The sequence below is a fragment of the Diadema antillarum genome, unplaced genomic scaffold (genome assembly GCF_040938485.1).
Source record: "Diadema antillarum isolate AM-2024a unplaced genomic scaffold, OU_Dant_1.0 scf00000199, whole genome shotgun sequence".
Lineage (NCBI taxonomy): Eukaryota > Metazoa > Echinodermata > Echinoidea > Diadematoida > Diadematidae > Diadema > Diadema antillarum.
The window spans coordinates 528,579-555,516 of NW_027271088.1; the positions used below are offsets into that span (position 1 = coordinate 528,579).

Sequence of the window (26,938 nt, forward strand, 5' to 3'; positions counted from 1 at the left end):
TATTCTTTGGATCTAAAAATAGCTGTGGCTGCCATAGTCCTACAGTCCTTGCGGTCTGTATTCCGTTAGTATATACAGTATGTCCCCAAAAAAAAAAAATTACAACCGGATTTTTGCATTGATAACTTCCCATATATTATTATGATTAAACTGTCTGCATACTGTTTCAGGGTCCTAAAATGTAACATTTTAGCTATATTTTGCAGAAGAATCCATTCAGTTTTGTTAAGTGGTCACAGTGAAATGTGGATATAAGCAGGTCATGAGTCTGATTCTTCCCAGTTTAGCACTTGGATGCTCTTGGAACTGCATATTCATGTGTGAACGCAATGGACAGAACTTGGAGGGAACGGATTCCTGACATGCTCTGCAAAAATCCTAATTTCTCTTTGACCGCTGAAGCAGATTGAATGGGATTTTCTGTAAAACGTGGATAGGCCTCATAAGTTATAGTTTCACAACCTGAAAGTATATTTGGATTAATTATCTATTTTCAAAGTTCTTGGTGCGGAGGGTGCTGTTGTATTTTTTTTCTGGGACATACTGTATTAATATTTGGTATGTATGTTTGATTTCTATAGGCGTTTCAGTTCTGTGAGGTCTTACTTTACCAAAACAAGATTGGGTAAGAATTCACGTACAATTGCACCTGAAAATCAGGAGACCTTCTCACAGGTGTTTACTCGTATAGGCACCTAGCTACTCGCCAAAGAGATTTTTTTCTCACTTTTCATTAAGCGGCTCCTTTTTAGTAGCACACTACATACATTGTATCTTTAATCACAAACGTAGATGGGGTAGGTACCTACGGCTTAAAGGGATGGCACAGTATTGGTGGAGATGAGATTTGGGCTTTTAACTTTTTGCGAGATACCAAGAAAACACTTATGATATAGTACAGAGCATACCATTTTAAGAGGAAGTCAAAGTTTATTTGATGAAAATCGGATTTGGAATGACTGAAACATCCAAAAATAAAGTAAAACAAAGCGATCGTGATAAAGTGTGGGTCCCACACTTAATTAGAATTGCTCTTTTTTGGATATCTCAGCCATTTCAAAACTAATTTTCATCAAATAAAAGTTGAATTCCTCATAGAACTACATGCTCTTTCATATTTCATAAGAGGTTTCTCATTATCTCACCAAAAAATGTTAGAAACCTGAAATTAGGTCTCAACCAGAATTGTACGATCCCTTTAAATATTACACAGGGATCGGCGAAAAAAAAAAGAAAAAGAAAAGAAAAAGGAGATTTGGGTGCCAATCACAGAACTCTGTGTGGTGCCAATCAGCGGTGCCATATGCAAGGAAACTGCTGGGTAACTACACTACTAAAGCCACACACACCTACATTCATCTCTAACGTTATGCATGATAATGCATGCAAGGCTCGAATCACAACATGTAAAAAGAATGGCTGAGGCGGCTGTAGAAGAAGAGCCCGTGGTTTTCCAAGGGGAAGAACCAGGCGCAAGGTACATTCACTTTTCTCATATGACCTCTTGCAAGTTGAGTACAGTACATGCGATCTGATTTTTAAGACTTCGGGGAAAAAATACAGCATATTACGCAAGACACATGTCATTAGGTTGTGGTAAAGATGGAAATGGAAGAACGGAGTAAATGCATACAAAATGCTTTACATTGTAGTCCCAGTCGTTGCTTTTCATGTTGCGCAATATCTGCGCTTCAACTAGTTCTCTGCCTGCCTGCCTGCTTGGCGCCAGCTTCTCCCTCCCACTCTCTATTTCCTTTATCTGATCATTGTGAATAAGAACAGTGGTGAACATAGGCGCCGGAAGTAGGGGGAGGGGGGCGGCCGCCCCCCCCCCCCCCCAATCCAAAAAGTGGGGGGGGCAAAACGCATTTTTGCCCCCCAAAAAAGCCCCCCTCCAAAAAATAAATAAATAAATAAATAAATAAAAAATAGATGAAATAAGATAGATATGTATATAAATGAATAAACGCGAAAAAACATAGCTACAAACAGCAGTTTTGGACTGTAAAATGTCAAAATTTCTAAGCTCGCTCGCTCCGCTCACTCGTATTCAATCGCTATGCCATTCTCTTGATGTTGCTGCCAGTAATTGCCGGCAGTTGTGCCTGGGCTGCCCCCCCCCCCCTTAATTTCCAAAGCGAAAAAAAAAATAGCTACAAACGGCAGTTTGGGGACTGTAAAATGTCAAAATTAATCGTCAAATTTATTCGTTATGCCCTTTTCCTAACGTTGCAGCCAGTAATTGCCAGCAGTTGAGCCCGGTGCGCCTCCCCCTTAATTTCCAAAGTGAAAAACATAGCTACAACGGCAGTTTTTGGACTGTAGGATGTCAAAATTTTCAAGCTCGCTCGCTTCGCTTGCTCGCATTGAATCATTATGCCATTCTCCTAATGTTGCTGCCAGTAATTGCCAGCAGTTGTGCCCGATGCGCCCCCATTAATTTCCAAAGCGAAAGATATAGCGACAAACGCCAGTTTTGGGACTGTAGAATGTCAAAATTTTCAAGCTCGCTCACTTCGCTCGCTCGCATTGAATGGTTATGCCATTCTCCTAATGTTGCCGCCAGTAATTGCCAGCAGTTGCGCGCGATGCCCCCCCCCCCCCCATAATTTCCAAAGTGAAAGATATAGCTACAAACGGCAGTTTTGGGACTGTAAAATGTTACAATTTTCAAGCTCTCTCGCTCCGCTCGCTTGCATTTTATTGTTATGCAATTCTCGTGATGCTGCTGACAGTAATTTGTCGTTTCACACCGTCATTCCATAATCCATGTAAGGAAAACTTACAATGTTGCTCAATGACTGCGTTGTTGAATGTACCACATTCGGTAATGTATTGTAGTCCCATTTTATAAAATGGGTTCAAGAATGTAGCCAATAGGAAGCGCTGAAATGAGACACACCTCCTTCCTTTACTTCAGTACAATTGCACTGCCTGTAATCCTATGGTAGATTGCTGATCGTCTGTGCGCGCGGCGGCTCCTTTGATGAATTGCATGCATACGCGCTGTCAATCCTATAAACAACTTCTAGTTCGGGCTGCCGGCCGGCCGGCCTGTCTCTCTACTATACGTACACTTTGTACAGTACAGTAGACCAAGCGTTATGGGACCGGACGCGTACATGGAGTCACCTTGAAGAGCAAATCCAACGATTTAGCAGGTTAATTCTCACGCCGTTTTCAGAGTATGTTGTCTAGTAGGCCTATATGAGGAGTCTATATCAAGTCTTTAAGGTAAAGGGTGCATATTCTATGTAAAATAAGTAAGTTTTCATGCGGGAACTTAAGTGTCCGGAAACCCAACCCCCCATTATACTTATACTGTATGTGCGGGACTTCCGCGAGTGCGACGTGCGTAAATGTTTGGGACGAACATCTTCGGACGTCTTGACCCACAAAGGTACGTGAAAAACGCTGAAAAATGATGTTAGTTTTCGAAATTTCGACCCATTTTATAAAACAAATGATGCACAGGATTATTTCGTGGCGTTAGTGGAGGCGTAGCTCACTCTTGGGTATTTACAATGTAGTGCAACATGCACTCGGCTTCGCCTCGTGCATGTTTCACAATTGTAAATACCCTCGAGTGCACCACACCTACACTAACAAACTCTATCCTGTGCATCATTTGTATAATAGCGCACGCACACACGCACAAGCATACACGCCGTCAAAATTACTTTTCCACAAGGTGCCCACCCCCTATGTTTCGACCCACCGTACGCCACTTTACATATATATATATATATATATATATATATACACACACACACATACACTCATACACATACATATATATATGTGTGTGTGTGTGTGTGTGTGTGTGTGCGTGTGTGTGTATGTGTATATTGTGTAACATATGTATGGTCTATCGTGAGCCCCCTCCAATATTTGCCCCCCCAATCCAAAACTGCTTCCGGCGCGCCTGGTGGTGAACGAAATGGATTTAGCACATTCGGGCCTGTATCAGAACCTCAGTCTTGCTCTAATAAATACCCCGTTTATGTAACTGCTAGCGGGTTTCAGGGCCTCCTCGAGGAGGTGCAAAAGCCCACTCTGAAAAAGCAGGCTCTCGTCTCGTCATTTTATCTGCTGCTCGCTAAAAGCAGACCTTAGCAGGCCCAACCTTCTCCTCCCCTCTGATTTATGGTGCGTGCTTTTGAGTGAAAGTGTGCAAGTTGAAAGGCTTTCTGCAACAGGGATTGGTCGAGATGGCTGGTATCTGGGTTGTTTATGTAAGCAGGCGATGACCTTCAGCAATTACCTCCGGGTCGGCCAAAAAGCAGCTTCTCGAACCCCTTAAGGCCCTATGCGTTTATACTGCAGTCGAATCTTCTCGAGGCTGCTATCAGGCTATAGCCGCCTCTGAAACCTCCCCCTGTAGGTGGTTTCAGAACCTGACCTGATCACATCTCCTTTTCTGAATTTTGTCTGTTTATACTGAGCTCAAAGGCTGCTCGAGGCTGCTATAGGAGGCCTCAGAACCCCCTTTTTCCTTAGTATACTATAAACGGGATGAAATATCGCTTTGTTGCTGAATGTAAACACGACAGCCACATGGCACGGCACGCAGTGCGCTAGTTAGTGCAGCACCAGGGGTCGAGTGGCACTGGCACCGCACCGCAACCACCCCACCCAAAATCATGTATACAGGCAAAAATCAATGGCACTTATTGGCAGTTTGCATCGGTATATGATTTTGCTCCTTAATCTGCCCTTATTCTTAGCTTCAAGTGCCAATGCATTGGTCAAAGTGTACCAGATTGAAGAGGAAATCCACCCCAAAAATAATATGTTATATGTTATCGTAGGCCCCACTCACAAGCTGTGCTTCTTGGGGACTATGTTTGGTTTGGTTTTCAATAAATTGAATTGAATTGAATTGAATTGAATTGCATTGCATATTGATAAACTCTCAACAACAAAAAAGAGAGAAAAAAACAACACTACAGATTGTCCCCAAAATGACAAAAATCGAATAAAGAAATAAAGAAGATATGACATTTTGAAATTGCACATTTCTTCAGGACATATTTCTTGACCAGTCCTTGTGAATATTCAAATGACGGAGTTGATAATGTCATGCCTCCATAGTTTTTTCCATGTAGATAATCTACATGCTTTTTATTGGTCTATTATAATTTTGTAAAATTCAGAAAAATTGCCATGTATAGCTGGACTCTATACAGGAAGGAAAAGAATAATCCCATCCCATACCAAAATGTATCAGAGACAGAGTGTACATTTGTTCAATTTTTTAATTCATTTTGGCTGGCTTTAACCCTATTTTAACTGGGCTATTTGAGACCAAGTTTTTACTGGGGGGGGGGGGGGGGTTAATTTGACCCCCCCCCCCCCCAGATCTCGGCCGCCGATCGCGCGATCGCTGCAAAATTTTGCCTGAATATAGAGCCGGATGTCAATTACAAGATTGCATGATTATACAATAGAAAAATATTGATTTTCTATTTTGATTAATTAATTATGCAAATTTATGCATGAAATCATTCTTTCACCTATAACTCCGTTCAAAAGACTGAAGGATTGCTAAATTTTTGTGTCAGAGTTCCTCAAGACACATCATGCAATTTTCTTGCAAAAAAATAGCACAATCAAAATCAGTTTCTTTTGTTTTTTAGTGTTTTGTTAATTTTTATGTATTTTATTGTTTTTTCGACTTTTTGTTTTGTAATGTATTTTTGCCAAAATTTGTTGCAGGCACTTTTCAAGCTTATCTACACTAGAATTGATTGATTTTAACGGTTAAAAATTGAAATAATCCAATTTATATCAATTTAACCAAAAAACACAATTTGCATTGGATTTGCACAAGATATCATGAATTTGAGCTGTTTTCGGGTTGACATGCAAATGCAAAACATTACGTAACTTCAGAACCGTGTACCTGGACGTCGCAAATATGTGGGAGACTTCAAAGAAAAAAGTCATGAAATGACGCAACAAAATCTTTGCGCGTTACGGAATGGAGGTGCAAAATGTCGAGGGTGACCCCCCCCCCCCCCCCCAGTTAGAATAGGGTTAAGGCAAGTTTCATATTTATTTAGCTGAAATATGATATGTGATTTGATTTTTGTTCCGAGTCATTTGCTGGGTCTACAGTATATATGCAATGGTGGATATTTTTTTTTTTTTTTAAATCAGATGTTTGTTTTTGTTTGTGAGCCTTTAATGGTGCATATCCCTAGCTGTATAATACTGTAAAACATGATATATTCGCGGCATGAAATTTTCGCGAATTGAAGCCGACAGCCTTTTTCGTGGCACGAAATTTTCGCGAATTGCTACTGGCATTCAATGCATGTAATGTAGACAAAAGCTTTCGCGTGCATTTTAATTTCGCGAATTTTTGTGCTCGCGAAATTCGCGAAATTAAAATGCACGCAAAAATTCCTCGTTTTACAGTATAACTATTACTGCTAAGGGGTACAATGTAGTTTCATTATCTAAATTTGCACTCTGCATGCCCTCCATAGATCACTACATTGTATTGCTACGTCCATCTAACATCAGAAATGAAATATAACTTTTATGAAATCCTTATTACTAATTTGGAAGCAAATCTTTGTCCCCCAAAAAGAGAAAAGAATGCAAATGAAACAGGCATTTGCCTTACATTCCACCTACATTCATGATTTGATGTTTTAATATTTTAATTTTTTTTTTTTTTGTCAGTGTACAGTTTTCTCTTTAAAACACAGAACAGCTTGTGTTTGTTATGATGCCCTGTCTTTTTATACCCCCACCCACACATAGTGTGTAGGGGGGGTATATAGGAATCATCCTGAGGTCGGGTGGCCGGTCGGTCGGTCGGTCGGTCGGTCGGTCGGTCGGGCGGGCGGTCGGGCGGTCGGGCGGTCGGTCCGTTGCAAAATCTTGTGGGTCGAACTCCTCTCTCATTTTTTAAGCAATTGACCCCAAATTTGGCATGTGTGACCGCTATCAAAGGTAGATGTGCTCAAAGGGAGATGTGCAAGACACCTTTTTCGTTAGTATTGCATAATGAGTTGCCATGGCAACGGCAAATTTTAAAAAAGTCTAGCAAAATGTTTTGGATCGAACTCCTCTCTCATTTTTTGAGCAATTGACCCCAAATTTAGCATGTGTGACTGCTATCAAAGGTAGATGTGCAAGACACCTTTTTTTGTTAGTATCGCATGATGCGTTGCCATGGAAACGGCATATTTTCGTAAAAAACTTGTGGATCGAACAACTTTCTCATTTTTTGAGCAATTATCCCCAAATTTAGCATGTGTGACCGCTATCACAGGCAGATGTGCAAGAGACCTTTTTCGTGATTATTTCATAATGCGTTGCCATGGCAACGGAAGATTTTCATATAAATCTTACAAAATGTTGTGGATTGCTCTAATCTCTTAGTTTTGTAGCAATTCAGTTTGAATTTGGGATATGCGATCAATGTAATGTATATTTGTGCAAAACACATTTGATGTTTGTGGTGATGAATCTGTTGCCATGGCAACAGAATTTTTTTTTTACCAATCATACAAAAATGTGTGCATCAGCCTAACTCCTTCAGTTTTCAAGCATTTGGCTTAAAAATTGGCACATGTGACCACTATTGTATGTAGATGTGTATACTTACTACTTCGTCATTTTTTATCAATGTGTTGCCATGGTAACAGCATAGTTTGAATGAAAGTCATACGAAAATATTGTGGATGAAGTTAACTCCCTCAGTCTTAGAGCATTTGACTTGAAATTTGGCACACATGACCACTATAGTATGTAGATGTGCAAACTTAATCTATCGTCAGTGATGAACAATGCGTTGCCATGGTAACAGCTTTTTTTAACCAAAAAACATACAAAAATATTGTGGATTCAGCTAACTTTCTTTAGCCTTCAAGCGTTTAGCTAGAAATTTGGCACACATTACCACTGTGGTACGTAGATGTGCAAAGGTAATCTTTTGTCAGTGGTGATCAATGTGTTGCCATGGTAACGGCATATTTTGAATGAAAATCATACAAAAATATCGTGGATTCAGTTAAATCCCTCACTCTGAGCATTTGGCTTGAAATTTGGCACATGCAACCACTATAACATATAGATGTGCAAACTTAATCTTTCGTCAGTGATGAACAATGGGTTGCCATGGTAACAGCAGCTTTTCACTAAAATGCGTACAAAAATATTGTGAATTCAGGTAACTACCTCAGTCTTTGAGCATTAAGCTTGAAATTTGGCTCATGTGAACGCTATAGTATGTAGATGAGCGTACATAGTCTTTGGTCATTGTTGATCAATGTGTTGCCATGGTAACAGTTTATTTTGAATGAAAATCATGCAAAAATATTTCGGATTCAGTTAACTCCCTCAGTCTTTGAGCATTTGGCTTGAAATTTGGCACAGGTGACCACTATAGCATATAGATGTTCAAACTTAATCTGTCATTATTATTGAACAATGTGTTGCCATGGTAACAACATTTCTTCACCAAAGAGCATGTGGATTCCGCCAACTCCCTCAGTCTTGGAGCATTTAGCTTGAAATTTGGCACACCTGATCACTATGGTATGTAGATGTGCAAACTTAACCTTTCGTCATTGTTGATCATTGTGTTGCCATGGTAACAGCATCGTTTGAATGAAAATCAATAGAAAAACATTGTGGATTCAGGTAACTCCCTCAGTCTTTGAGCATTTGGCTTGAAATTTGGCACATGCAACCAAGTTGTAGTACAGAGATATGCAAACTTTGTATTTCATCATTGTTGAACAATGTGTTGCCGTGGTAACAGTGCATTTCGAATGGAAATCATACAAACATTTCAATTAGATCCTAACTCTCTATGTTTAGAGCGTTTTGGCTTCATATTTGGCACATGTTACCTCTACATTACCTAGATGTGCAAAAACTCTTTTGTCAGTGTTGAAAATGTGTTGCCATGGTAACAGTATATTTTGAATGAAAATGATACACTAATATTGTGAATTCAACTAAGCCCCTCATCCTGTTAGCATTTGGCTTGAAATTAGGCACATGTGATGGTTATGATATATAGTTGTGCAAAACTTCATTTTTTTCTTAATATCCAACATTGTGTTGCGCCATGGTCATACAATTTTTAATAAAAACCATAGAAATCGTCAGTTTATCTATCTTGCTCACTCAGTTTTTGAGCACTTGACTTGAGATGTGGGACATTTGACTAACTGTGAGCAATACATTTATTTACTGTTGGACAGTGCATTGCCTTGGTAAATTTTTTTTTCATTAAAAAGTTAAAAAAATCTTGGTTGAGCTAATTTCCTCAGTTGTGGGTGGGGGTATATTAATCACAATGAGTGATAGTTCTAGTTTTTTCTCTCTCTCTCTTTCTCTTATATCAGCCAACATCCGATTTTGGTTGCAGGAGATTCCTATGAGGAGTTGGACTATGACCTCAATGTGGAAGAAAATCAAGGAAGGAGGCGAGTGGTCAGTGGAACAATAGCGGAAATCGTGGAGAATGAGGTTGATGGCGGAGCAGAGCAACCAATCTTGGAGGAAGAAAACTTTCAGAATGAGGTCTTTGTGGCTGGTTCAGTGAGTAATAAACCTCGACAAAGCACAATGCAGATACTTTGCCCGACATTTGCATCAAAAGCCATAGTTACACTGGCAAAAGATCAAGACAGATATGCCAAGTTCAAAAATTGTTATGAGTAAGATTCTCATGTCTTGGAGTCTAGGCGTGCGCATGTACGCGTGAGGGAGCGAAGCATCTGAGCAGGGGGAGGGTGTTGGAGAGGGGAGTCCCCTCTCTGGTAGGGAGCTTTTTCAATTTTTAGCTCTTAATGGTGCGATCTATTTTTTCCTTATTTTGAAAGATAAAAGGGAAATATATACTTCAATTGCAACTACAGGTGTATCACTTTAATCCTTTGAGCTACAGTATGTTCCGATGCGTGAGAAAAATGGGTGCCATGCGTGAGATTGTGAGACAGACCCTAAATGTGTGAGTCTCACGCAGTATGCAGGAGACTTGGTAGCTCTGTCAAGAAGTTAAACATTATGAAGTCTCCGTGATCTTTGGTCGTCTGTTCACACTTGCAGCCAAACTTCTTGATCTTTGGATCTATAAGTTTGGGTCACTAGTGCTTGTGCGCAAGAAGGAAGAAAGAGTGCATTGCCTGATGGCTAGTGATTGTGATGTAACAATGAACACCTGTACATCACAATGACCGCATGCTTCTGAGGCACAGCCCGCAAACAGGTGGTGGACTGGTCATGTGACAAACTTTGAAGAGTTTCAGTTTCTAGCATTCACACTGGCAAAAGATCAAGAAGTTTGGCAGGGGTGGGGGAAATATCCCTAGTTTTGAGTGGGAAGTATTGTGAGAAGTTTTATGGGAAGTTTGCGGTCACACTGACAAAAGATTGAGATATTAAAGATCACAATCTTAAACTTCTTGATTTTTGGCCAGTGTGACCGGTTTTTTTTTTTTAATTATTCCATTTCATATGCTCCCTTCAGTCTTGAAGATGATGCATGTGTGTGCATGTATGTGTGTGGGTGTAAGAAACAGTATGGGCTTGTAAGTGTACAATTGCCATGATGTCCAGTGTTCATTTACAGGGGTGTTTTTCCCCACAATTTTTATGGGGATGAAGTCAAAGTTGCACCGACGTCTGGTCCACATGTAAGTACAATTGTACATACATAGTGGTAAACTTGCAGTATAGGTTTTGGTGTTCTGTGCCCATGGATTTCATGTTGATATATGCAAATACCAAAAGGAAATATATGACTGATACTGTAGATAGATCAATAGATAGATAGATAGATAGATAGATAGATAGATAGATAGATAGATAGATAGATAGATAGATGGGTGAGAGAGTGAAAGATGTGCAGTTTAATGCTTTTTTGCTGCAAATGGACACAAATTACGCATCATCACACGTTTCACATTTGCAGGGCTGCTAACATTGGAAACTAGTTGAGAGTGAGACTCCCATCGGCCGATGCTATAATTTAGGAGTCAAAATGAGTGAGATCAATAGAAATGCATGCAAATGAAATAAAGTTTTAGAGTGAGAAAGGACCAAAATGAGTGAGAGTTGGCAGCCCTGCATTTGTCATCGGACAAAGACAAAGCAAAAAGAAATGGTGTTGTTAAAATTGTTCAAAGGAAACTTAGATAAGGAGGTGAAAAAAAAAACACAATTCTGATGAATTGTGCAGATAATGTACTCCTTTCCCCCTTTTTTATGGTTGTTTCTTCAGATTAATGCGAGTGAAGACCATGATGAGACTAGGGAGACAGACCTCAGTGATCGGGTCAATGACCTCTCCCTCAGTGTTGAGACGGAGGCGAGGATGGTGGAGAATGACCTCAATGCCCAGGTAGAGGCGACCGATCCATCGTCGGAGGAGGAGGAGATGAGGATACGCTCAGGTAGCATGGTTGATAGGGTCCAGCACGATGAGAGGCCACAACCGGCTGAAGGTACGTGGTGTCCATCACCATCATCATCATCTGTCATGGTTCCCTTTAAACAGTAGAATTGCAATACCACATAGCCATGTCATACAGCAGTGAGAGAAGATATTTCGCGAGTCTAAATTTTTGCAAATTGGGACTTCCCGACGATTTCGCAAGTGGTTAATATCGCGATTGTGACTACTGTACTGAACGGAGAAATATATACGTGTGTGTCACATTCATATTGGGATCAGAGTCATTATTTTCGCGTGTCTTTAATTTCGCGAATAGCACCCAACTCGTGAAATTCGCAAAAAATAAAACTGCGAAATATTCAGCGTATACAGTACCTTTGATTTTATACTCATGAAGCAATCCATGAGAAATACAGACGTATTTGTGTTGTGATACACAATGCTTGTACCCTCTGATTCTTGGTAACTATCGAAAGAGTTAAAGCCTCTGAATCACATGCAAAAAAAAGTTAGATAACCCGAAGACCTACCTAGCACTGGAGCTATGTAACTGCGCACTCATTCATTAGTAAAGTGATGTAGCTTGTGTAATATTCCTTTGCAAGTACTTCATGGTAACATTATGTTAGTAGTAGATACCAACCATGACATCATAAGAAGTGTTGTTTAATAGCTAGTTAGGAAGACTTTACTGGTAATATGTACATATTGTATACATGAAAGGTCTGGCCATTCATTCTTACATTTCTTCCATTTTAAGTCATGTAGAGAACACACTCTCTGAATATCTGGAATCTTGTGTAGTATGTGGTACTTGTAGTTAGGGGGGAAAGGAAGGAGTGAACATGGACAGATCATAAAATTGAAATCTTTGGAGGTTTCCGTGGCAGTGGAAAAATGGATGGTAGAAGGCCTCCTTAAACAGCAAGAAAATGCTTGCCAAAACATTGGGAGTGTGTAGGCCCTTTCCAGGGCAACATACCCAAGAAAGAATACATGGTGCATTATAGAGCCTTCTACCACTCAAATGGATCATGATTATCAACCTTATTACCTATGCCAAGGAAGGAGCTGATGACGTAAACAAAAGGTTTCTATATCATTGGGAAATTGCATGTATGGGTGGAAATGAGTTCCTGGCTTGGCTGAGGTCTGCGCTCTCCGAGTGCTTTTCTAGTTTCATATCATTGATCAAAACGAGGAATATCAAACATAAATATTTACATGTGTGCTGTAAAAATTAGATAAATTGATATGTGACCCGCTACAACAAAAGGATCCTAAAGTCGCTGACAGCTGAGCTGAGAAAATTGAGTTTGAAGTCACATCATCAAAATTGGTCAAAACAATAGGATTTCTGTTTTTGGCATAATTTTGTAGTCTAATGCTTTGTCTATCATGTGCCAAAATTTTGAAGCTAAATGATGAAAGGAAAGGCAAGAAATCAGCGTTTTTCTGAGCCATGATTTTCTGACTTTCAATGTAACAGAAACGTGTCCGCAGATTTGGATTTAGTGCTGCAGCTAGACTCCGCCCCTGACAACGAGGGAGTAATCCTATTGGTCAGTGCGTGGCATCCTAATTACTAATTGGTCGTGCGTAGACCGCTGATGCTAAGCTTGAATGAACATCTCGAAGGTTAGCTAGGAGCATACCTTCTATTGTCAATTGGTGAAAACTGTCTCGCCCCCTCCCCCCTTGGTCATGATAGCGTCGGAAGGAAAACTTTGAAGGCATGTTTTCTCGAAACTCTGATTTCCTCAACCACTTCACATGCGCTAATAAAATCAATGATATCTCCGCAACCGAGTACTTTTATGAGTTGTGCTATAAAGGGAATAATGTCATGCCATTTTCCGAAAGTTGTCCTCCCCGACTTTCGGATCCTTTTGTTGTAGCAGGTCACATATTTGAGGTAGTATTCATTTGATCTCCTGACAGATATGTTCAGCCTTGAATGGAAGGAGAAGAAGAAACATGTATTTGTCTTCAGCAATGCCGGAAAGCCGATCTATTCGAGGTAACGTAGAATAGCATGAAGAATATAGTCAACACGTGCTGACGGTATATTTTATCTCTTTCGCTGAATGTGCTTTTGAAGTGTGTGTAGGAAGTGAATAACACAGATTTGATTCTCTGGTAATATCACCTTGTTATTTCAAAGTTGAAAAGCTTCTTTTTTTTCCATCTGTCCTTGTTCCCTCAGAGAAATTCTGACTGATAGAAATGATGGCCCAACAATAGTGCATATTCTGATTTAATGTTGAAAGACATCAGAAAAGATCTATGTAGACTCAACAAAGTGCAAGTACTCAATTTCTGTACAATAACAGTGATGCTGTAATTCCAGTGATATGCTCTTGGAACTTTTTATTACAGATGACAGTGTGAACCTTGTCAAAGTCATCCCTATGCCATGCAATGCTACAAATTCACAGAATGTATAAAGCTCACCTGGATTGGAACATCAAAATACCAACTTCCTAAATAGGGACCATATCTTACAATTTGTTACAATTGTCTCAGATACCAAAGTACAGTATTGTCTGATTGCAAATAAAAATACTGATGACCTCAAATCATAGTTTAGGCAATGCCATGATGATTAGTATTTTGATCATTGTGCTTGCTAGGAGACAATGCTACAATGCATGTCATTGTCCAATATGAAGAATATTCTCTTAATTGCTTCTGACAGGTATGGCAAGGAGGACAAACTCAACCCCCTCATGGGAGTAATGCTCACCCTCGTCTCCTTTGTGCAAATAGAGAAGAACACTCTCAGGTACAAGCACACTTCTTATCTCAAGTTGTATTAAATAATAGTGGCCTCTTATAAAGCGCTGAAGTCATCAAAAATTACATTGCGCTCATGACGGTTTTTGAACCCAGGAGTTCATATCAGCATGAAAAAGTGGGGATATTCAACTGATGACAACATAAATTGTGATGGTGGCACACCTCAAACCATGCCACACCTTCTACAGTGACCTAGCCTTGAGGAACAGTGTAGCCAGAATGACCTGATGGCTCCAAATGAGAAGGCTCTGCGATGTGATGTGCCAAGTCGTGGACAGATATTTGATAACTGTGTAGATGTTGAATATGACGAGGAAGAAGACCCAAAAGTTGCAGGATTTAGTAGAGAGTATGCTGCTGTATTCGTTGGGAGACTAGACTCACAATGTACACGTACCTCTCAAATCATGTCATTAATTTATGTGACTTCTCATAGTCGATGGTTAATATTGTGTGTGATGTCCAGAAAAATGTTTTGTGATACTGCACACAAGATTTGATGATAGATGCTGAAAATTAGTCAGTATTGCATCTTTTGGGCCAAGCTGAACTTCATGGAGAGGTTTTGCATTTCTTCTGTAGCTCTGTGTGTCCATTTGTGTCATCAGAGCTAATATTATTTATTTCTCGTCTTCACTTTTCTCATAAACAAAGTTATTGTGTTGTAGCCTTCCAGTTTGGGAATTCAGAGGAAGAATGTATGCAGCAAGAGGAGGAAGAGATAAAGATATAATGAAGAGATATAATGATATAGATGTACTTAGTGCTGTTTGTCACAAAAATGTAGTGCATAACAACGACTGTGTCCAATTATGACTGTGATGTTTTCTGTTTGAAGAAGCGTCCATTTGGCTCTAGACCAGTTCGTAATTTCACTTTGCGCATGAGCAGAAAAGGGTCACTAGTACTAACAGGCATGTTGGTTTGTAAAGTCACTAAGCCAAGCTTCTGTGATTTAATGATTGTTCATGTGATCCTATTATAATAGCACTTTCCAGCACATCCACCAGACAGTAAGCCTGGTATGTGGCAGCAATAATAGAGAAAAAAATATCAATACATTCATTGGAAAACCCTGAAATTATACAGTATATATGCTTTCCCAGCTGATAACTGTCAGATTATTCTGGTCATCTGCTCAGCGCAATTTTGTTTTTTGTTTGAACATGAATTCCATAAATTGCTACAACTGTACTTGCTACGTTGGGCCACTTCATGCAGTATGCTTTTTTCCAGAACAAGTGAAGTGCCTAGCCAACTGAGAAAACGGAAAGGTCATTTGTACCAATGTGCACATGAGCTACAAATTGTAGTTACGAACTGGATTATACCACTGGTAGACAGTGAGGATTGTTTGTTTGTTTGATTGTTTTTGCTTTATTTTGGATGTAGTTGCTATGACTTTCACCCTGACATGAATTCCAACACATGCTTCTTTCTTCTCAGGTCATTTGTAGCCGGCAAACACCTGTTTGTATTTCTACAGAGGCCACCAATTATACTGGTGGCAGTATCAAAGACCAACGAGTCCCAACAACAGGTGGGTATTATGTAACTATACGCGCCATATATTCAGCGAGCCTATAAATTCTCGCTGGTGTCGCACATAATTTTTTACTCTGTCTGCAACACCTCCCTTTTAGAATCAAGTCAGGCCCATACTTATTTTGATAAGGGAAGTGTGTGCAAAGTATTTCTTTAGAAGTTTACACTGTAGAGCAGGCATCTTTCTGTATATCTGAATTGAAATTTTCACTTGAAACATCTCAGAGCTGTCAGCTCTCCCTGATGTGTCACAAGACGTACAATGTAGAATGAATTAATGCATTAATTTTATTGAATGCCTCATCCAGTGTTTATATACTGTACTTCTTTAATGCCAAAGCCAAAACATATTCTCAGAAATGCTTGCATTACATCAAAAGGGTCTACCAAGAAACCTGTCAGCCTGACATGATTTGTCAGGATATTAAGATATTTTGGAGTATTTTGAGATCAAAGATGTCAAATATGATCATAGTACACAATTTTTATTCCTGAAGTGCCCTCCCTATTCAGAAGTAGGTATCATGTTAAGTGATGATTGATTGTGCCCTGGCAATTGTATGTTCCATCAAGTTGCATACAATACGCTCAAGTGCAAAAGATCGGTGGATACTGCTGTGGCCCAATTTGTTGATTATTACCTCCGCCAAGGGAGGAGGTTATGTTTTCGTTACCGTTGGTTTGTTTGTTTGTTAGTTTATTCTTGTGCAAAATAACTCAAAAAGTTGTGCACGCATTTGGATGAAACTTGCAGGAAAGGTTGAGAATGACACAAGTAATAGATGATCAAATTTTGGTAGTGATATGAGAATTTTTGGGGAATTTATGAAGGATTTTTTATATTTTGGCAGGTAGGGTCAATGAACTTGGGAGTTCAAGCTGCGCATGTTTTAGATTTTCATGCGCGCACTAAAGTGCGTGCTCCACTTTCTGGAGCGAGGCGCGCCGCGCAGCTGAGGGTTTATGACGTAACAAAGGCTTCTATATTGGGAAATCAGGCAATTTTTCAGCATGTATACCTATGGGTGGATATCGCTGATCTCTATGGAAGAGCCCAAAGAGCTTTTCACCAGGGGTGGAGAGGAGAAAAATCTCCTCGGTGGAAAGTAGCTGCTTGGCGGAGGTCTGTGCTCTCAGAGTGATTTTCTAGTTGATAAATTTGTTATGAAAATTACGTTGCAACAAGGAACAGGAAAGCTCTGGGATAGCAGTACTTTTGGCGAACCTCTTTGGCTGAATATGTCACATTTTCCTTGTCACCAAACTGAAATCATGTTATTACAGCATCAGTTCACACATTTCGTATGCATGTTTGTACATCGTGGAGCAAAATATTGACAGTTTGGTGGCCATATGAGAACTAAGTTTTCACTCACTTTAAGGGTGCCAGAGAGATTGTTTTTTTGTTGTCTGCCCCTCCTTCACCACCCCCCCCCCCCCCCCCCCCCAATGTCTTGGTATTGCAGGTTTTTCAAATGCAGTGAAATGAGGTGGCATTTCTTAATTCCATTTTCTACACTGGGTTTTTCAGATATAAATTAGCAGATGAACACAAACTATACAAATTAGCTAGCAAAGAGTTCCCTGATTTGATCTGAAGTACATGTAAATGCGACTCTTTTCTCCTAACCATTTGTACCTCCTCACAATGATATATAATACCTTCCTGAAAATTATCTCTACTTGCAAATGAAGCCATTCAGTATTTCATTAAACCAACACATTCACAAAATCTGTACTTGACATTGTCTTCATATCTCCTTATTTCAGTTACTGATGCAGCTAACGTATTGCTACAACCATATACTCAGTGTACTGACCCATTCGCAGCTTTCAAGAGTCTTCGAGAAAAGAGACAACTACGATTTACGAAAGTTACTGGGAGGCGAGTACAATATTAGCACTAGGTTCCACGTAATATGTGATGAAGAATCAGAGTTTCTTTTTTTTTTTCACCAAGTTGAGTGTGGTCATCCTTAATCAATACAAACAGGATGGATGAATAGCAATTCTATGTGATGTCAGAGACAATTAATATTAGTCTTCACTTAACCCGTTCCTTCCGCAATTCTCTGAGTGCCTTTAATGCTCCCAAACGAGATTCTTTTTGCCCGCTGACAAAGAGGCAGACAGGTTGGTAATCCACCTGTGTGAAGGCAGTCAAGCGGTACATTGTATCCCCCTTTCCACAGTCAACTACATGTGCAAGTGAACAATGGAAATATCGATCGGGAGCGAGGTATGAATAGAGCGTGCGCTGATGAGCTCACAGAATCATTTGTTCTACACAAAAACCAGATACCTGAATGAGGTGACTGGGGTCAGCGAACCCGAATATCTAACAGATCTCAGCCTTGATTGCTATGTACATGTTCATACGAGTTTACGGCGGAACAAGCAAAAAACTAACTCAGGAAAAGGTACATAATACTGTGAAACACGCCATTTTCAAACACAAAGAGAACAAATGCTGATAGAATAAACTCTGATCTTTTTATCAAACCCACTTTTCTGAGCATTAAAACACAAATAACATGAATTTAGGGCACTAAAGCAGGCACTCTTGTCTTCATTTTGGGAAACCAGGTTCCCGTATATCATTTGCTCCCACGAGAACCTGGTTTACCAGGTTCCCATAAGGAACGGGTTAAACCATATGGGCATCTCCAACTTTGGACTGTTGCTTTTTGTATCAGAGAGTTAGTTATGTTCCTTTTGAAGTTCCTTTTGAATATGAAGTGTATTTCAAGTCATAAAGTTTATACCCATGTCTACCTGTCCGTGTAGCATGTGTATGACATAAGAATGGTGGGGTGCAGCTGAGACAGTTTCTGTCAGCATGTGCACGTTAGAACAATAAACAGTGATGTACTATGATAAAGTGCATTCCCGTTATAACAAACACAGTTATAATGAAATTTTGCTGAAACAAAGTAAAAAACTCAGGACCCGACCAAAATCATTAGCTATACATCTTTATAGTACACTGTACTTGATTTGTTCAGCTGCAACAAAATTAGATTATAACAAAAGAAAATTGTCAGTCCTGAATATCTGTATCTAGATCTCCATATTTATACATGAACATTTATGATATTGAAGTACAGTGTAGTACAGGTATGCCTTTGGCACCATGCCATATATACTGTAAAATACGATATTTTCACGGCATAAACATTTTTTGCGAATGGGAGCCGACGGCCTTATTCGCAGCATGAAATTTTCGCAAGTTGCCTCTAACATTCAGTGCATACAGTGTAGACAAGATCTTTAGCATGCATTTTAATTTCGCGAAACTGGGATCTCGCCAAATTCGTGAAATTAAAATGCACACGAACATTCCTCGTTTTACAGTATCTCCAGGCATTGGTATGCATGTCTGTCTTTGTGTGTGTGTGTGTGCTCGCAGGTACGGAGACCTTCCTTGACAACCTCATCACGCTGATGGACACAGATCCCTGCTTCCTACTCACCGCCATTCGGTGTCTGCCCCTGGACAGTGCAATACGCGACATGATTGGCAGCGCAATGCACAGCGCCAAGGTCAAGGACCTCGTCTTCGCCATCCTCATCGCCGACAACCAGTTGGTCACGCTTGTGCGAATGAAGAAGTATATACTCCATCCGGCAGGTGGGATACCGCTTGATTTGACTTTCATGCAATTTGGTTGCCTATTTTGGTATCTCTTATGGAAGGATGTTGATTGTCAAGAGATAAATGCATGTTTGTGGCAGTGGAATACCTGGTCACTAGATATTGACATTGATTTTAATGACAGTGTTCTATTTCCTTGAGTTGGGGGGGGGGGGGGAGGCCCACTTGACATGGTAACACCTGATATTGCTCTTTCCTCTGCAATTGCAATTTATTAAAACACATCTCTCAAATTGTGATTTTTGGTAGATTGGAAGACTGGTGATTGGTAAATTGAGGACTAGTTTGGGGTTTGTTAGCTTGGGGGAGCAAAATATATATGGCCAAATTGTTCACATTTTCATCTTTTTACTGAAAACGCATGGTCCAATTTTTCATCAAACTTGTCATTCATTATCATCAGAATTGGTGACAGAATTTATACAAATGGGCACCATGCCCCACCCCAGGAATCCCTGGGAACCTCAGAATATCCCCCCCCCAAAAAAAACAAAAAAACAAAAAAAAAAAACAACAACAACAACAACATCAACAACAACAAAATTCTTTGACCAGAGCTACTCTGAGTAAATACATGAGGGAATGTTCTATCATGATTATTCATGGAATCCATGCCCCCTGGAGGCCCTCAAAGATGCCCCCCCCCCCCCCCCCCCCCGATTTACCTCAGATAATAATCTGCAAGAATGCAAGAGAGGTGAACTTGCTATACTCAGATGAGAGGAGTCATTGCTGTTGTAGAGGATTAACCCTATAAAAACTTGGCTTCGTGCACAGATTTGGCAGACAGTCTGGAAACTAACAGTCAATGAATAAAGAGCTAATCCCTCTCTTCCGTTTGATGGTATCACCTCAGCCTACCTCTCAAACTGAAGCACTTTCAAACTTACTTGAGCTAACTTTGTGTAATTATATCTAACAATAGGGGCACTAACCCTTATACCTTGCCTCATGCACAGATTGGCACAGACAGTCTGGAAACTGTCAGTAGATAAAGATTACATAGTCCCTCTGGTCCATAATTATACCAGCACTCCAACCATGGCCTTTGTGTTTGACTGAAGCATTGTGAGGCCTTAGTGAGTTTGCTCAGATTAAAAGCAAAATGTATGGGGATTAATCCATGATTCTCTGCTTTATGTACAGATTGGCACAGACAGTCTGGTGACTTAATAGAGGATAAAGAAATGCTAATCCCTCCCAGTACCTGGTCAGACAGTGGCCTTCCAGTTTAACCCATTGAGGACAAGTCCCGAGTATACTTGGCAGGTGTCTATAGGAAATGCGTCTTGTAGCAAAATCAGTTCGTCCTCAGCGGGTTAACTGAGGCATTCTTACATCTGAGAGAGCTAACTCATTGATGCTGTGTAACAGAGAATCACAACCAATGAACAAAAAGATCCACTTCATTTATTTCATCCCAAAGGGCAGTGTGCAAAAGTGTAATAGTAAGAATAATATTGCACAGATGGTAATGCACTAGGGCCCCATTTCATAAAAGGTTGATACGATAACAACTCTTGCTGGAATGGCAATTGTCATGGTAACGACAAGAATCCAGCTTCCTGATTGGCTGTTGCTATTGGAAGTTGCCATTCCAGCAAGAGTTGCCATCCTAACATCTTTTATGAAACGGGGCCAGATGGTTGACTGTACAAACTGTACTTTAAACAGAAACAAAAATCTTGGCACTGTATAGCCCAGGATTGAGCACAATAAGTCAATTTGAAGACATTGGTAGCAATTTGTACACATGCCCCAAAATTTAGATAAAGATTCTCTATAATGGACCAAAATAATTATGTCATTTGAGTTGACAGACTAATTTTTTTTTTTTTTATTGTCTTACCTGGAAGAGTGATCTTTTCTCTACCTACTGTCAAACTTCGATGACTTAAAGAAGAATGGAATCAAGATGCATGTGTATCAGAATTTTTCTTGACGTTATTTTTTTGAACAGGTACTGCTTTCACTGTGAAATAGAACATGTTTTAATTGACACTGCTGCACAGCACGACTGAGTGACCCTGACTTTTAAATCCTCTGTTCTCGCATTTCTAGGAAATTGCACCCCTACATGTACCTCTCTCTTATTTGAGAGAGGTAGGGGTTGAAGGCATGAAGATTGTAAAATTTAAACAAGTTATATGTCATTTTGAAGCTTAGAGCTTTTTCTTTTAAACTATGTAGAAGAGTGGAAATTCATTTTAGCCTACTCTTTGTGGGTTTTTGAGCCGGCTGGTCACATGTGTAGTTCGTGCGTTCAAGTTGCTCTCAAATTGATAACTTTCTTTTGCATCTCAATTTCATCTCTTATCTCAGATTTACATCTCATCTTGAATCTGCTGAATAAGTCTACCTCTTTCAAGAGTGCAGACTCGTGGTTGCCAATTTGCCTACCAAAGTTTGACAGCAGTGGTTTTCTTCACGCTCACATCTCCTACCTAGACAACAGTCCAGCCTGCTTAGTTCTGCTCACAGTAGATAAAATGGCATTTGCTGAAATGGCAAGCTGCAAAGAGAAGATACTAGAGGTGAGGCAAAATGCTGCTTATTTGTCTTCCAGTGAACAAATTAATGTACGGATCACTTTTCAAGTGTCTACTTTTACCAGTCTAGGAATTTGAGAGATAGAAAGGGTATACTTTTATCCTACTTGCATCCTACTGTAAAAGTGGAAATTTTCGCTCTAGTAATTAACTCTTTATGTGCCATGTCCGACTCAGTCGACGGCGTGCCAACTTCACATATTCTGCTCACACACACAAACCCTCCTAATCCGATCGATGAATCGCCAAATGCTGCAGTACAATGAAAGCATTTCTTGTGCTTCTATTTCTTTCACACATACATGCAGCTTGCATTTTATGTGGTGATTGATTATCAAACGGCGTTCTCTACTGGATTTGAGTGTAAATTGTAAGTTTCCGTCACTATTTTGTATGCAAAAGTCATGCCTTTACATTTGGATGTAGCTACTGGTCATGTGAAAGAAAAACAATCATAGATTTGTCATTCAATAATACATCAAAGGAAAGCTTGGTATTTACTCCACAACATTACTCACTATTTATGCAGCTCGATAGAAATCTGTAGAAATTACTTAGACTTGAAAAGCAGAATGTTATCTCAAAGCATGACTACGTCAGTGTCTCAGAATAATGTTGCACACAGGGGGTTTACACCACGGCGCATGAAGAGTTGATCCTGCTTGTAAGATTAAATTTGCATGGTTTCAATTCTGTGGAATTCTAGTGTTACATATAAGCAAGCAAAAATGTTTGTGTGCTTTTATTTTCATGCTAGTTTCTGGTCGGGCAAAATGCTGAAAAATTTCCACTTTTGTAGTATCCTGTTTGTTACCTACTGTCACAGTACATGTACTTGAACTGGGTGAAGTCAAGACTTTAATCTGATTAGAGTGTTGGGAATCTAAAGTCTTGATGGTTTTAGCTCTATTGTCATTCTGGTATTAAAAAGTCAGTGCTGATTCAGACCTCCAGAGGATGGCGAGAATTCATGTGGAACAAATAATGTAATGATCCCCTCAAAGTGGAGATGGTTAAAAAGTGCATTAACCCTATGCTAACTGGGCTATTTGAGACACAAGTTCTTTTCTGGCGGGGTGGGGGAGGGGGTCAATTTGACCCCCCCATCAGATCTCGGCTGCCGATGGCACAATTGCTGCGAAATTTTGCCTGAACGTAGAGCCGGATGTCAACAAAAAGATTGTATGATTATACAGTAGAAAAATATTGATTTTATATTTTTAGTTAATTAATTATGCAAATTTATGCATGAAATCATTTTTTTTTTCCTGTAACTCCATTAAAAGACTGACAAATTGCTATTTCTTGCTTCAGAATTCCTCAAGACACATCAAACACTTTTATTGCAAAAAAAATAGCATATAATTGAAATTGATTTCTTTTGTTTTTTATTCTTTGTTAACTTTTTATGTATTTTATTGTGTTTTTACCCTACAGCCAGTAAGTGTTTTATTGGGGGGTTTTGTCAAAATTTGTTACAGACACTTTAGAATTAATTTCAAGGTTAAAATAATTTCATTTATAGCAATTTAACAAAATAAAAAACAATTTGCATTGGATTTGCACACAATATCACAAATTTGAAATGTTTTCAGGCTGACATGCATGTACAAAACATTATGTAACTTCAGAACGGTGTACCCAGATGTAACAAATTTAGTCTCAAAATATGCAGGAGACTTTAAAGAAAAACGACATAAAATGGCCTGGCAAAATCTTGGCGCATTGCTAAATCATCACGTGAAATGTCGGGGGGGGGGGGGGGGGGGTCAATTTGACACCCCCCCCCCCTTTTAGATAGGGTTAAGCCTGTGAGAAATACATGTGAGCTATGAGAGAGTGGTAGAGAGTTCTCTCTCAGTGCTTTAAACTGTCACATCTTCCTCTACCATCATGCAGAGACTACAGAGGAATAACTGCTTGGTAGCCATAGAGCGCGCTGTTTCCAAGGGAAGCTTCAGATGTCAAGAGGTCGGCATCGGTGACCTTAGGCACTTCCTGTACAAATCGAGGAGCACGGCACAATACACAGCACCCGAGCTTGACACTCCTTATGACCAGCCTGAGGAGAGAGAAAGGTGTGTGTGCTGTTTTGTTTTTGTTTTTTTTAGTTATTCTAATCAAACACCTATATGTAGAATAGTGAGATTGGGTACTGGTATGTCTTGAAGCCTTTTCAAATTCTTAAAAACCATTTAGACATTGCTTGCTCTTGGAAGGATGGAGCTACTACAATTTAACATTGGTACCAGTCATGAATAAAATGTGTTGAATTGATAAGAACATTTTACAGGCTAATCTTATCATCCCTTCATTGTGATTGCTAAAGAATTTTACATCCTCTTTTTGTCCTATTCATTGCACAGATAACGGTTTGATGAGGATTAAGTGCTTGAATAGACCTTAACTTCAATGCCCCTTTTCTCAGCTAACACTTTTCCAGAATGTGTCTTTACCATTATTAAGATAATTAGGACAGTCTGTTTGTGGTGATTTATTGCTTAGAGTCTGCTCTATCAGAACCTGCCCCAAACTAAGATTCTGTGTCTGGTGAAAACTCTTTGGTGATTTTGGGATGCAGGGTCACATTTATGCTGATGCACAGTCCAGAAGCAATGGGTGGGCAGAATTACTAGAACTTTGATGTTTTCACATCTGACATGTACTGTGTTTAAGTTGGCCTCAATTTCTCTAGGTCATATCAAATCGTAGTATGTATTGTGTCCTGGTTGTGATGGTAGCGGTAACAGGTGACAGATTTTTCTACGTTTGATTCCTGTTGCAGACTTTTGTCATTGTATCAATACACCCATCAACGTGTGCACAGCCCGTCCAGGCCTCTCAAAATCATGTTCACCGTTGGATCCAGGGAGGCTATCTTAGGATGGGTAAGAATAATCATTGCATCTAGCCAATCATTTTGATTTCATCTTCAAATAAGAATTGTACCATTTGCTGTCAATAAAAAGGATTAGAGATATAAATGATCCCTCCCGAATCCCGTTTTGAACTCTTGAATTGTTAAATCTCACAGCAATAACTGCCCAGGATATCAGTTTAATGATCTCTTTGTCATTGAATAGTACCATACTGATTTCCATGAATAATCATTGTATACTCCCCAACAGTAAAGACGTACAACAGCACATTTGGAGTCCATCAGGCCATCACATTCCTGATGGCCAGGCCCTATCAGCCATTGCATTCCCTCAGGGAATACTTGTTTGCCTGTATCAAGAATTTCCAAAAAGTTGTAAATTTCAACATCTTTTCATCAATGCACAGAAAAGATTTCTGTCAAGAGGGAACACTGGCATATTTGACTAAATAGAAAGTGGGGGGAGGGGGAATTTGGAAGAGGGGACATGCATTCAGTGTAAACAAAAAGAAAAAGTGAGGGACATAATATCGTCTTCTTCACACACGAAAGCAGTAGCATCCATGTGTAACTTGTCATTGAATGTCAGTAGGGAAGCCCTGTCATCTAGAATTGTATCGCATCCAATGATTACATGACAGATCTTCATCCATTCATTGACACACTATGGTGTCTGCCTCAGCATTTTTGAATAATCTTTCTTGTGACTGAATGACAGCCAATATTTTCATGGTGAGAAATATGCAATTTTCTATTATATCGTAAGTGATTACATTTAATGATTGTAGTTGAGTCGATTTGAAATTTCAGCAAGGTTTTACTCAGCCATTTGCCATGTGTAGATGAAATTTGTAAATTATCAAATGATTGGACTATTAGAGAGAACTTTCTATTTATCCCTGCATTCAAAGAATGACTCTAATCTGTACTGTTTGTGGTTCTTTGCATGTCTGTACACTAGGTAACAGGAGGATTTGAGCTGTTTGCCATCTTTGGCCCCTTGACCACCAAGCAAGTGGCCATTCTTGCTGTCAACAAGCTGCTCAAGTGGATCAAGGTGAATACCTGGTCAATGCAGATAAAGAGTAAAGAACAAAATGTCCCTCTCCTTGGTCACACAATGTGTGAATTAAGAAATTACTATATGATCAATATCAAATATGATTTGAACATGCTCACTCCTGTGAAATTTTACAAATATTGCATCCTTGTGAAATGCTTATTCCAAAAACTGGATGATTGATTCATTCTTTTTGGTACCCTTCTTTTTATTGTGAAAACAGAAAGAAGAGACGAGACTATTCATCCTGAATCCACCCGAGTATTGATGGAGACAAGAGATGAGAGACTGTTACATAGCCAAGAAAGTTTTACGCTGCACGGAATCTATGCTGCACACGTCTGCATAAGACTGGAAGAGGCACCGTGGTGTCACCATGGACACTACTGTCATCTCAAGGTGGACTTTAATAGCTTGGATGATGCAATAGCCTCACTTCTTCTGACAAGTGATGTCCCACCTTTACACCGGCTGCATTGGTTCTGCCAATGTAAGTGCATCACATCATTTGCAGCGCAGACATTTGTGTGTGTGTTTGACAGATCAGCAAATTGGCTGGATGGTGGTGGTACTCGCTCACCAGGTGTGTAGTCGAAGTGTTGGTATACTCCAAACTCTTGGGATGTCGTATCACTGATTCTCGAGGATAACTCACAGTTTGTTGTAGTAGCAGTGGACTATGATGTGTTCTCGTATAGGGCTATGTAAAAGTGCCAGAGGGCAGCTGCTCCCCGCCCAGCGAACTGAACTGGGCTTGCGGACTGTGGGAAATATTACATGCAGCGATGGACAGAACTTGCCGTGGAGTGAGTGGACAGCCAGATCTTTCTCGATGCACCAAAGTCCACCACTGTCTCTTTTCTCATCGCTTCTGTGCTGCAGAGACATCCCGAGGCTCTGTATTTATTTTGCCTCTATTATCAGGGGTTGGCTAAAGGAAAATACTAAGATGTATGAGATTTAAACAAAAATTCCAAGAAATAGCAAATTTTGATGGTTACTTTGAGACTAGATATTAAGTATA

At 39.8% G+C, this 26,938-nt stretch overlaps 1 protein-coding gene across 1 annotated transcript; it reads left to right on the plus strand.

The window, feature by feature from the left end:
- Positions 1-1,407: 1,407 nt before the first annotated feature.
- On the plus strand, positions 1,408-26,938 carry LOC139723760 (protein SAND-like). Its single transcript, XM_071634972.1, has 13 exons — positions 1,408-1,477; positions 9,375-9,570; positions 11,255-11,477; positions 13,370-13,448; positions 14,127-14,213; positions 15,674-15,767; positions 17,543-17,657; positions 19,182-19,403; positions 21,750-21,961; positions 23,876-24,054; positions 24,762-24,864; positions 25,816-25,911; positions 26,138-26,938. Exons 1-13 carry the CDS (start codon positions 1,416-1,418, stop codon positions 26,180-26,182), a joined length of 1,713 nt encoding a protein of 570 aa, XP_071491073.1. The 5' UTR covers positions 1,408-1,415; the 3' UTR covers positions 26,183-26,938.